The sequence below is a fragment of the Sturnira hondurensis genome, unplaced genomic scaffold, assembly GCF_014824575.4.
Source record: "Sturnira hondurensis isolate 20B ecotype Veracruz unplaced genomic scaffold, ASM1482457v3 Scaffold0003420, whole genome shotgun sequence".
NCBI lineage: Eukaryota > Metazoa > Chordata > Mammalia > Chiroptera > Phyllostomidae > Sturnira > Sturnira hondurensis.
This window is the reverse complement of record NW_028076051.1, coordinates 365,724-379,807: the sequence shown is the minus strand read 5'-3', so window position 1 is coordinate 379,807 and position 14,084 is coordinate 365,724. Positions and strand designations below refer to the sequence as shown.

At 36.8% G+C, this 14,084-nt stretch overlaps 1 protein-coding gene across 1 annotated transcript in view; it reads right to left on the bottom strand.

Annotated features, from left to right (window-relative positions):
• COL4A5 (collagen type IV alpha 5 chain) overlaps nucleotides 1–14,084 on the bottom strand; it is a 340,149-nt gene that overhangs the window by 40,476 nt on the left and 285,589 nt on the right. Inside the window, exon 37 of the mRNA XM_037041949.1 lies at nucleotides 3,300–3,426. Within this exon, the coding sequence (XP_036897844.1) occupies nucleotides 3,300–3,426 (127 nt within the window). The remainder of the gene's footprint in view (nucleotides 1–3,299; nucleotides 3,427–14,084) is intronic.

Sequence of the window (14,084 nt, the reverse complement as noted above, 5' to 3'; positions counted from 1 at the left end):
TTTCTTTGTCTTAGCCCACTTGTTATCTTGTAAGGGGCAGAGCCTTTGGTCTTCACTAAGGTGGGGCAGCCCACCTCACTGTGTTGAGGTGATGTATATGGGGAAGGTGTGAGAGAGGGAAAAGTGCCACTTACTTGGCTCTTGCCCCACTTTCAGTCACTTTCTCTGATACTTACAAGAAAATTGGGCCCTTCTGGTGCTGATTTCTGGGTAGGTTGGTATATGTACATTCTAGGACCCTGTGGGTCTCTTCAAAAAAACTGTCCTGTGAGGCTGGGAGTTTCTCCTGCTGCTGCACCCCCAACAGGATTTTACTGCCAGAAGTTCTGGGGGCTTTAGTTTCCTGTGCTGGAACCCTGGGTGGTGTGGTCTATCTTGATCCCAAGTTGTTCCTCTGGCCTCTCTGCACATGAATGTAGAATTACTTGGTCTGCCAGCCACTGCCTTGCTCACCTGGTCTGCCACCTTGCCATTAATTCTCTATACCCCAGCTGCCCATCTCCCTCCCTCCTACCAATCTGGATGAAAGTTTCTTCTTTAACTCCATGGTTGTCAGACTTCCATACAGTTCGATTTTCTAGCAGTTCTGGTTATTTTTTTTTGTTTTTAAATTTGTTTTTGTCCTTTAGGTTGTGCCAGAAAGCAAAGGGTATCTAGATATGCCTCAATCTTGACCAGAAATCCCTATTTCTTTTCTTAATGGTGTCTTTAGATGACAAGAAGTATAGAAGAGCTCAGGTTCTTTAGAAGGAATAAAACAGTGTGGTGCAATTAGATACTGTATGGAAACAAATGAACCTTGACCCCTACTTCACACCAAAAAATATTTTGAGATACACCATAAACCTAAGTATGAAGTCTTAAACATTAAATTTTGTAAAAAAATTGGAAGACTATTTGCATAAACTTGAGTAGGTAAATATTTCTTTAATAGGGCACAAAGAGCACTAACTGTGAAAGAAAATTGATAAATTGGACTTTATTAAAATTAAGAACATTTGTTTATCATATAACAGTATTAAGAGAGTGAAAGGCAAATCTGAGACAGCAAGAACATATTTGTAATATATGTATCTGTCACAGGAGTAATAAATAAAATATGTAAAGAACTGCTCTGAATCAATAAAGTAAAAGACAAACAACCCAATAAAATTTTTATCAAAATCACTTTGGGCAGGCACTTCAAAAATATGCGATACAAATACACAATAAGTATATGAAAAGATGTCCAATATAGTAATTCATTAGGAGAATTTGAATTAAAACATCAATGAAATATTTCTATATACCCATCAGTATATCTAAAATTAAAAAGACAGGTAAAGATATGGCCAACTGGATATTTCACAATGCAAAAAATAACCAGTTTATGGTCATGGTAAACCATGAGGAGCCACCCATGGACATGTTAGACATTGCAAGTAGGGCTGTAATTCATAAAACCACTTTGGAAAATTGACACCATCTACTAAATTTAAACGTACTCAGTAATTCTACTACTACTAGCCTTTTGTCTAAGAAATGAGTACATATGTCTACCAAAAGGCATTAAACAATGTTAATAGCATCTTTTTCCTTAATAGTTTGTGATAAAGGAAACAAGTTTCCTCTATCCTTCTATGTTCTTTCAACTAGCCTAATAATCTGTTCCAAAATTAGACAGATTAAAAAGAAGATCGACAGATTTACTTACACAAGAAACCCCACATACACAAGAGGTTCAGAGACAGAGAAGTAAAATGAGTTATATATGGAATCCTGAGCTAAAGCACCTGAGGCTTTAGAAGGGAAGATGGTAACTCACTGGATAATAAGAACAGAGGCTCAGTAATTAGATGTTTGTGTTGCCTCAGCGATAGGTCATAAAAAGTTATTTCTTGTAATAATTCTTATTATGGGCAAGGTTCCAACTTAAATTCTTTTTTTTTGAGCTTTGCAGCTATTTTTCCTTTTTATTTCAACAGAATGCCTAAAACTTAGAACTTGAACCAAATGAGAATGCAGACAAAAGACTGAAAACAGTAGGACCTGGGGATAGGAGTTTGAATTTTTCAGTGACTCTTAAGCTGCTTTAAGCCTTTTCACCTTCCTTCTTTACTTCCCCCTCCAAATAAAAACATCTTGAGTTCAATTTAGAGGTATTTTGGCCAATATTAGAATAAGGTAGAAGTAAAAGTTTCTCTTGAGCCTGCAGGGTCTCACCTGCCTTCAGCTAAAAAATATCCAGATGCCAAAGTGGCACATCTTGGGGAGACCTGTTCTGAACCCAAACTGGAAACAATCCAAAGGTCCATCAATAAGAGAATGGGTAAATGATTATGGTGTATTCTTTAATGGAATATTACAAAGCATTGATAAAAACCAAACTACTGAAACATGCAGCAAAATAAATGAATCTTACATAATGATGAATGAAAGAAGCCAGACACAAGGATGGAGATTATATATATATTCCATTTACATAAATTTCAAAAATAGGGAAAATTAATTAATAGTGATAGAAGTCATAGTAGTGGTTACCTAGGGGTGTGGGTTCACTGTGAAGAAGAGTGGGTAAGCTTTATGGTATGAAGGAACTATTTTATATCTTGATATATACAGTGATTATGTGGATATATTAATGGGTAAAAATGCATCTACAGTCTTGTACATTTTACTGTGTTTGTGTTATATTCAAAAAATCTTAAGAAAAAGGTATCTAAAGGGCCACTCCATTCATGCCACTGTTTAATCCAAAATAAACAAAACAAATTAAATGCAAGCATAAACAGAGGAGGGACTATAACTATCTAATAGTTCAGGCCACTTTTTTGTTTATAGTACTAAGTCCCTTTGCTTTCATGACATAGTCCTCATCATTTTAATGAACTGGATGATTGTTCATTCCACCAACAGCCACCCACTGTGTGCGTGAGTACAATGTTCTAAGAGAATCAGCAGCAGATTGGGGCTTGGCAATGCACATTATCACCCATGAAAAGAGTCAGGCCCCTTCACCCATAAAAAGAGTAAGGCCCCTTAATTGAATTATGGCTAGCAGTCAAAGATTGAAAAATGCTCCACCAAATATTCTCTCCGTCCACAGGATATTGTCCTGCTGAGTTTATACTATTCATTCTCATTTTATACAGAAAGAAATTTGGACAAAGAAATGTTAAAGAGCTAGTTCAAGATTATGTTGCTAGTCGGTATCTGATTGGGAAATAGAAATAAAGTCCACCAAATAAGACTATGCTCTGTGATATGGGCTAGAATAAATAAGGAAGAAGAGAAGGAAGAATTTAGGAAAAATATATTACCAGGAAATCCAGGAAGACCTGGTTGTCCTTTTGCTCCAGGGGTCCCTGGTAATCCTGGCAAACCAGTATCTCCTACAGAACCTTTGACACCAGGGTTCCCTGGGTATCCAGGCAGACCAGGTTCACCCTAAAATATAAGTAAAAAGATAAAACTGAAGTCTTTCCACTTCTCAGATTATGTAACAATGTAACATTAAAGAGATTTTACTATGTGTTAGGCACTATGTTGATTACTTTACATAAATTGCTTCATTTAATCATCATCTCAACAGCCCTTTGAGTTAGATTTTATCTTCTCCACTTATAAATAAGAAAACTGGATTTTGGAGAACTCAAGTGCCTAAGATCACTAGTAAGTGGAAGAATTAGGATTTGCATCCAAGGCCTGTCAGCGTCCAGCGCTCTTGCTATTCCCCCGAAATATTGTATAAATGCATTATTGCCATTAATCCTCAACAACATTGTAAGAAAGATACTGTCATTATCCTTTTTTACAGTGATTTAGTTGGTAAGTGGTAGAATCTGGATTTGGATCCAAATAGTCTGATTTCAGAACCTGTGATAATCATTCCTAGTACGCTACAATAAAATTCATTGCTTAGAATAAGCAGGTTCTACTGCAAAAGCTCAATTTCATCTTAACATAAAAAAATCTGTCATTCTTCAGTGGACATCTCAAATCCCATTTCCTCCATGGAAACTTCCACGGCAAAGAGAGTTTACTCTAAGAATTTAGTGCAGATTTTTATTCTGCCATGTCTATAATGGTTTTACATATGCATGTCTTCACTCTTCAACTACATTGAAAATTTCTTTGGGGTCAGAGACAATTCATATATAACCATTTTTTGCTTAATGAACATTTGCATTAAGTTGTCTAATAAATGCATAGAAAAAATTCAGACCCACTTTCACAAGTTAACAGAAGTTTTCCCCAATAACAATGAGAATATATGTCATAACTTTGTATCTATAACTATCACAGTATTCACTGCTCTGCTCATGAGAATTATGACCTATCCAACAAACTGTTAGTAGTCAATAGATGGTATTGAATATCACTTATTCAATACCACCTATTGAATACTTCCTCCCAGATTTAGTGCTTATACTTGTCTAGGCAAATCAGATAATCTATTTGTGATTCATTTTTTTCTGCATTATAGTAAAACCTTTTTAGACTAATGCCTTTTACACCTCCCCTTTTAAAAAATCAAGAGACTTGGGCTATACATAAATAATGCCTATCTGGAACAATACAGCTATTATTAATACAATGAGAAGAGTTTGTATGACATCAGTGTAACCTGGAAGACAAGGAGAGTGGACAGGAATGTGTATGTGTAAACAATGACAACTTCACTGTATTAGTTAGACAGTGGGGGAGGTAGATACTGTTGAGTGAGCATGTGTACTGTGTGGCCACAGCATTCAAAATGACTGAGTAAAACAACAAAACTGCATCAAATTTTGTGTTAAGCTTGGACATTCCTTCATGGCAACTACTGAGATGATTCAGAAGGCTGCAGCTATGGGCAACTGATGAGGGAAACTGCATTACAACATGCCCACTCATGCATCATGTCTCCTGCAGAGTTTTTTTTGTGAAACGCCAAATTAACCAGGTGACTTAGCTACTCTACGGCCCAGAATTGACACCCTGAAACTTCTGGCTTTTCCCAAAACTAAAATCACCTTTGAAAGGGAAGAGATTTTAGACCACTGATGAGATTCAGGAAAATATGACAGGGCAGCTGATGGGGATTGGGAGAACTGTGTGAGATCCCAAGGTGCCTACTTTGAAAGGGACTGAGGCATCACTGTCCTATGTACAATGTTCCTTGTATCTTCTTCAATAAATGTATCTATTTTTCCTATTACATGGCTATATACCTTCTGGAAAGACTATATATATATATATAGTCTAAACCTTTATAAATCAAATGTCAGTACATTTTCACACACATAATAGGTATACAATTAAATTTTGGATTGAATTGGTTCCATCTTAGGTATTTACACATAAAAGCTTTTAATAAAATATCATAATTCTTGTTGTTATTCATGAATCAATGACATTTATATGCTAAAATAAAAAAATAAGAAGAAAATTCAGATATTCTAATGGTAAACCTGAAAGGTAGTAGACAAACTATGGTGAAGTATGTTAAGTTCTAGAAATAACACAATCCATAATTTTAACTAGTACTTGTTCTTTAATACAGTTCTTTTTCACTACCTTATGGCCCTAATCCTTCAAACCATTTAAACTGTAAAAAAAAGAAAAGAGTAAACATTTTACTGGGGTTTCTGAAAAGAACTAAAATTTGCTCATTAAATTTTATCTAAACTTTTATTATTCATACATACTTTCAGAGAAAATAATGAACTTCAAAAAAGGTAAGCAAGAAGACTCACAGCTTTCAAAGGGATGGGGGACAGAGGAAGCCTGAATGAAAGAAAGTGAAGGGATTAGCCAAAGAGCATATATGCATAACCTATGGACAAAGACAACAGTGTGGTGATGACTTGAGGGAAGGGGTAGCAGGGGCTGGGAGCAGGGAGGCAAAGGGTGGGTAATAAGGACATCTGCAACACTGTAAATAAAAAGGAGAGAAAAAAAGATAAGAATGAATAGATAAAAATGAAGGCAGTATTCAGAGAATAAAAAAACTGGCCAGGAATCCTGTAAATCACTCTGATAAAGGGAAATTATAGTATACCTACACTTTTAGCAAATGCTAGACATGACTTAAACATACTTAAACAACAAATATGTACGTTTCTTCTGCCAGGCTTTACATTTTTAAAATGTTATTCAGCCCTGACTGGTGTAGCTCAATGGATTAAGTGTGGGCTGCGAACCAAAGGGTCATGGGTCTGATTCCTAGTCAGGGCACGTGCCTGTGTTGAGGGCCAGATCCCTAGTAGGAGGCATACGAGTGCAAGCACACATTGATGTTTCTTTCCTTCTTTCTACCCCACTTTCCCTCTAAAAATAAATTAAAAAATCTAAAAAAAACGAAGTATAGGAAAATGTTTAATATTCACTCTTTAATCAACTTTCAGTATATTTACAAAAGACATTATGCTGTACATTACATTCCATGACTTCATTATGTTATAGCTAGAAGTTTATAATTTTTGAATTTTATTTCTCAATTATAGTTTATAGTCAATATTATTTTGTTTTCATTTCAGGTGGACTGCATAGTTGTTAGAGAAACATTTATACAAAGTGGTTCTCCCCAAATTTCTACTACTCACCTGGCATCATACATGCTTATTTCAATATTATTGATTATATTCCCTATGCTGTACTTTACATCTTCATAACTATTTTTAACTACCAATTCGTACTTTTTAGTCCCTTCACCTTTTTCACCCCAGTACTCTAGATACCTCCACCCCTCTGGCAACTGTCAGTCTGTTTTCTGATTCTATGAGTCTGTTTGTACTTTTAAATCCCTTCATCCATTTTGTCCACATCCACTTTTGGAAACTGCTCTTCTTTCTCTATACCTATGAGCTCATTTTTTGTGGTTGATTTTATTTTGTTTATTTACTTATTATTTTTAGATTCAACATATAAATGAGATCACATTGTATTTGGCTTTCTTTGTCTGAATTACTTCACTTAGAATAATACCTTCAATGTCCATCTATGTTGTATCAAATGGCAAGATTTCCCTCTTTTTATGGCTGAATAATGTGATTATATATATATATGTATATATATATATATATGCACAATATACCATTGTATCATTTTGGTTACCCATTCATCCATTGTTGGACATTTAGTTTGCTTTTATATCTTGGATTTTATAAATAATGCTGCATGAACATGGGAGTGCATTTATGTTTTCAGGTTAGTCTTTTCTTCTTTTCATAAATGCACAGAAGTAAAATTGCTGATTCATATTGTAATTCTATTTTTAATTTTTTGAGGCTGGTCCATACTGTTTTCCATAGGATAAGCAGATACCTACTTCTGTCCAAAACATTCATGGAGACATTTGGTCCATTACCTAACAGTCACTGACATTTGGTCCTGTCCCAAACATCCACATTTAGAAAATGTCCCTGGTTCAAATAGCCCATGTTTATTTCTACTTTGGGTTTACAGAATTAACACATAAAACACTGTCATGTTTTACTGGTCTAATAATTGTGTTGTGGTTTTATTTCTAATAATAATCCTTCTTGCTCCAGCAGTGTAGCTAATAATGGAACATGGGGTCAGGTGGATGGATCTGGTTTCAAATCTTGCAGAGAAGGGAATTCATATTAACTATGGTCCAAAAGTCTACATGAATGCATTTTGTTGAAAAAATTTACATTAATATATATAAAGGATATTGGTCTCTAATTTTCTTATAGTATCTTGTCTGGCTTTAGAATAAGGAAAATGCTGGCAAAATAGATTTGAGTTTGGAGGTGTTCCCTCCTCTTCATTTTTTTTGAAGACCTTGGACTAACATATGTTCTATTCTGGGGAATGTTCCATGTTCCCTAAAAAATGTGTAATCTACTGTTGTGGTTGGAATGTTCTAAGTATGTCTGTTTGGTGCAACTAACAATGCCCATTTTAAAAATTGGTTTATTTCCTTTCTTATTGAATATAGCAGTTATTGATATATTTATATATTCTGTATACAAATCTCTGATATATCTATCACTTGTAAATATTTTCCCCCTTTCTGTGGGTTGTCCTCTTAACTTTCTCAATGTTATCATTTGCAACACAAAATTAAAAAAATAATACATTCCAATTTATATTTTTCTTTGGTTGTTTGTGCTTTTTGTATAGTATCTAAGAAATCACTAACCTAACTGAAAGTCATGAAGATTTAGTCATGTTTTCTTCTAAGATTTTAATAGTTTAACTCTCATATTTAGGTCAATTATCCACTGAGAGTTAATTTTGTCTATGATGTGATTTAGAAGGCAGAATTTCATTCATTTGCATATAGGTATCTTCTTCTGTTTAGCACCATTTGTTAAAAGATTTTTATTTCTTCTAGTTATCTTAGCACCTTTGTTGAAAATCAACTGACAAAAAATGTACAGGTTTATTTTTGAACTCTATTTCATTGATTCTTATGTCTATCCTATGCCACTATTACACAGTCTGGACTGCTGTAGTTTTATCGTAAATTTTGAAACTTAGTAAAACATGCTATACAAAGTGAGGCCTCTATATTCATTATTTTGTTTTCAAAGTTGTTTTGATTATTCTGGATTCTATGTATTCTCACAGAAATTTTAGGATCTGCTTGTCAATATTAGCAAAAAACAATCTGGGATTATGACAGATTGTTTAGAATTTGTTGTATGATTAAATTTTAAGAATATACTGAGAACATTTGCCAATTGAAGCATTTTCTGCTTCCACCCATTATAATTTCAGAGATGAGTTATTATGGTAATTTTGCTTCCAGTATATAAATATTAAAATTCAGTGAGTACAGGAGGGGGAAAGATGGCGATGGAGTAGGACAGGGCAGATTTCATTTCCCATACACATAGGAGAAAATCCTGGCAGATCTACTGAGGAACACTGCAATCAACCAACAGTTCCCCAGCATTTAGTGACCAGAGATTGTGACAGACGCTGAAGGACCAGACAGCTGCAGGTCAGTGGAGTCTCAGGGACCTGAGTAAAGACAAGAGCAGCCTTGGCCAGCGCCTAGCAGCCTTGGTGCCGCCACCAAGATCAGGATGGAGAGGCGCCCCCGTCTGTGACCAGCACCGGGGGCCTCTGCCATGGAGGACTCTTCAGGAGCTGGCACCCTGTGGGTCTATGGCAGACTCTGGGAGCCTTGGGCCTGCTGCAAGGGTCATCAGCTCCCTCCCTCCCCATCTAAGCAAGGCTGGGCAACACTGGGCAGAGACCTGTCTTCTTGAGTTTACAGAGAGGGTAACAAGGACAAAGGGCCGTGTTCAACTGTGGACTCTGTGGTCCCCAGCCCAGGAGAATTGAAAGGCCCACTGTCGTCACTGGTCTGGGTGGAGATTGGGCTGGGCTGAGAGATAGGCTTTCTGGAGATTTTTTTTTTTTTTTTTGGAGAGTGGACTGAGGTGTTCTCCTGCCACTGCAGCTTGGCTTGCTTCCCACCCAGACTGGAAAAAATCCAGAGGAGGGGCAGAAGCACTTGAGTTCTGCAACAGAACTGGGAAGGACCGGGCCAGATCCTGCAGGACCCAGGCAGCCTGGCGGGCACGCAGGCGCCTGCACCCCAGTCTGGCAGCCTTGCTGGCACACGTGCGCCTGCACCCCAGCCCACAGAGAGGACCCCCGGGGTAGGTGCTCTGAAAAGAACCTAGATCCCCTTCGTGGAGCGCTGGGGAGAGGCTAGCTCTTGGGAGAACACTCTCAGAAAGACCACGGCAATTGACCCGAAGCATGCTGCAACCAGAAAAACTGGTTTAGAGTGTTTGAGACCAACAAGGGAATTTTTTTTCTCTTTAGTAACTTTTTCTTAGTATTCTTATATCTTTTTAATTTTATTATTGTTTTATCTTTCAATACTTTTTTCCTCTCCTTTCTTTTTTCCTGTTTTAGTCCTTCTTCCTTTCTTTCCAAACTTTTTTCCTCCCTTCTCCTGCTTTTTTTTATTTGTTGCTTTGTTTTCTTTTACCCACAAGGGACACAAACAACTAGGAACCACAAAAAGACCAGAGTGGAACCCAAAGAGGGGGCATCTCAACAATAGAAACAGAGAGACAAATTTCACTTTGCTATAGCAGAGAAGCCACAAGTTGCTGCATATTTGTATTATTTTTGCATTATTCTCACTTCTTTTATATTTTAATAGTATCTTTGTATTCCTCTTCCTTCTGTATAGGCTTCTTAGTCTAGGCTGGTTATATTGTATTATTTGAGAGGTTTCTCCTGTTCTCTCCTCCACAGTATAATGCTAACTTTCTATACGTCACATCATTTGTTTTCCACAAGCACACTACCCAAAGCTCTATCCCACCTATTCAGACAGATCACATAGGGTCTGTCATGTGATTGCTGCTGTAATATTATCATAAATATTAGCTGTTCTACACAATTGTAAATACTTCACAACACATCTCCCGGATCTTAGCCCACATTACAGGTTTCTGAATTCTATTACTGCAGTGATTAACTCTTTTGCTCACACGCTACACCGATTTACTATTCTTTTTTTAACATTTTATTTATTTATTTTTAGAGAAAGGGGACGGGAAGGAGAAAGAGTGGGAGAGAAATATCAATGTGTGGTTCCCTCTCATTTGTCTCCTACTGGGGACCTGGCCTGCAACCCAGGCATGTGCCCTGATTGGGAATTGAACCAGCAACCCTTTGCTTCGAAGGCCTTCACTCAATCCACTGAGCTACACCAGCCAGGGCCTATTTACCATTCTTTACTATCACTTTACCTCAAAATTTGAATGCCCGCAACCTCAAGTTTTCTAGATCCAACTCACAAGCCTTCCCTGCCAAACAAGAGACTTATCTTTTGTCCATCCTTTCTTAAAACTGGCAAGTTGGGTTGAAGATTATAGTTAACACTATCTACAGCCTAAAGATATCCTATCTTTTCTCTACTGGCTGTGAGTGCAAATATTATAAAATACTCTTCTGCTGTCATAAACCACTTCGCCTTCCCTTTTAACGGATCACACACACACCCCAAAAGGAGTAGGTGAAAGTGGAGAATATCAAGATACCTGAAGGAGACTGCACCACTGCATTTCACAGGTATTCCTACACAGAAGTTCACACCATAAACCCAGGGAGTGATAACAGATCTATTTAAGAAGCTGAGGCAAACAAAAAGAGTCTCAAAAACAATGGTAAGACAAAGAAATAATCCCCAAATGAATGAAAAGGTGGAAGTCTCAGAAAGAATGTTAGATGAAATAGAGGCAAGTCAAGTATCAGCTATTGAATTCAAAGCACTGGTTATCAGGAAATTCAAAGAACTCACAATGAGCTACTGGAAACTACAGAGGAGCTACAATGAACTTACTGCAAACTGTATCAACATGAAAAGGAAATAGAAACTATCACCAAAGGCCAAGAGGAAATCAAGAACACAACTTCCGAACTGAAGAACACAGTAGAAGGAATGAAAAGCAGGATCGATGAAGGAGCAGATTGGATCAGTGAGTTGGAGGACAAAGTAGAAAAAAACTCCCAGGAAGAGCAAGAAGAGGAAAAGAGGCTCAGAAAGAATGAAGAGGGTTTAAGTGAAATGCAAGACAATATGAAACGTAATAATATCCGAATTAATAGGAATAACAGAAGGAGAAAAAGAACAAGGGGTAGAAAACATATTTGAAAAAGTAATGATGGAAAACTTCCCTAACGTGATGAGAGGAAAAATCACACAAATCCAGGAATCAAAGAGTCCCAATCAAGAGGAACCTAAAGGGACCCACTTCAAGAGACATCATCATTAAAATGGAAAAATTCCAAGGTAAAGAGAGAATTTTAAAGGCAGCAAGGGAGAAAAAGGAAGTAACATACAAGGGAGCCCCAATAAGGTTAGCTACTGACTTCTCAATGGAAACACTCCAAGCAAGAAGAGAATGGCAAGAAATATTCCAAGTAATGAAAACCAGAGGCCTACAACCAAGGCTTCTTTAACCAGCAAGGCTCTCAATCAAGATAAAAGACCAAATAAAGAGCTTCCAAAACAAAACAAGTCTAAAAGAATACGCGTCCACCAAACCAGCTCCACAAAAAGTACTAAAAGGACTGCTTTAAAGAAAGGAAGGAAAAGAAAGAGAGAGAGGAACACAGGTACAAAAATGGCAATGAATAAGTACCTTTCAATAATAACCTTAAACGTAAATGGATTAAATGCTCCAATCAAAAGGGATAGAATAGCTGAATGGATAAGAAAGCATGTGCTGCCTACACATATGCTTCCTACAAGAGACCCACCTCAGGTCAAAAGACCAGCACAGACTAAAAGTGAAGGGCTGGAAACAATTTTTCCAAGCAAATGGAAAAGAAAAAAGAGCTGGGGTAATAATTCACATATCACACAACATAGACTTCCAAAAAAGGGCAATAGAGAGAGACCCAGAAGGTCACTTCATAATACTCAAGGTAAGAATCCACCAAGAGGACATTAATATCCTAAATATATATGCACCTAACATAGGAACACGCTTTATATATAAAAAAAATCTTAGAGGACTTCAAGAAAGATATTGACAGCAACACAATTACAGTAGGGGATTTTTAACACCCCACTGTCAAAAATGGACAGATCTTCCAAACAAAATATCAACAAAGATGTAGCAGCATTAAACAACACTCTAGAAGAAATGGACCTAATTGATATATATAGAGCCCTCCATCCCAAAGCTAAATACACATTCTTTTCAAGTGCACATGGAACATTTTCAAAGATAGATCACATGATAGGACATAAAACAAGATTCAACAACATCAGGGAAATAGAAATCATACCAAGCATCTTCTCTGATCACAAGGGACTGAAATTGGAAACCAACCCCACAGGAAAAAACCCAAAACACCCAAGAGCATGGAGACTGAATGGTATGCTATTAAACAACCAATGGGTCAAGATTGAAATTAGGGAAGAAATCAAAAAGTTTCTGGAAACAAATGAAAATGAACTCACAACAACCCAAAACTTATGGGACACGGCCAAGGCAGTCCTGAGAGGGAAGTTCACAGCAATACAGGCTTATCTTAAAAAAGATAGAAACATTTCAAACAGAAAACCTAAAGCTAGGCCTACAAGGACTCGAGGAACAACAAAGACAGCCCAGAGCAAGTAGAAGGAAGGAAATAACCAAGGTCAGAGCAGAATTAAATGACATAGAGACTAAAAGCATAATTCTAAGGAACAATAAATCCAGGGGCTGGTTTTTTAAAACATAAACAAAATGGACAAGCCTTTAAGTAGGCTCATCAAGAAAAGAAGAGAGAGGACCCAAATAAACACTATCATAAATGAAAGAGGAGAGATTACAAATGACGCCACAAAATAGAAGGAATTATAAGAAATTACGATGAAGAACTGTATGCTAAGAAATTTGAAAACCTAGGTGAAATGGACAAATTTCTAGAAAAATATAATCTTCCAAAACTCAATGAAGAAGAAGTAGAAAGCCTGAACAGACCAATAACAGCAGATGAAATGGAAGCAGTAATCGAAAAACTCCCACAACACAAAAGGCCTGGACCAGATTGTTTCACAGGAGAATTCTACAAAGCATTTAAGGAAGAGCTAACCCCTATCCTTCACAGACTATACCAAAAAATCCAAAATTATGGAAGACTCCCAAACTCCTTTTATGAAGCCAGCATCACCGTAATCCCCAAAACAAATAAAGACACAACAAAGAAACAACACTTCAGGCCAATATTGCTGATGAAAATAGATGCTAAAATCCTCACCAAATATTGGCGAATCACATCCAACAGTACATTAAAAAGATCATACAGCATGACCAAGAGAGATTCATCCCAGGTATGCAAGGATGGTTCTATATTCACAAATCAGTAAATGTAATACATCACATAAACAAAAGCAATGACAAAAACCACATGATTATATCAATAGATGCAGAAAAAGCTTTTGATAAGGTACAATACCCATTCATGATAAAACTCTCACAAAGTGGGAATAGAGGGAGAATTCCTCAATATAATAAAGGTCATATATGAGAGACCTATAGGCAACATCATACTCAATGGGCAAAAACTAAAAGCTTTTCCACTAAGATCAGAAACAAGACAAGGTTGTCCACATTCACCATTTC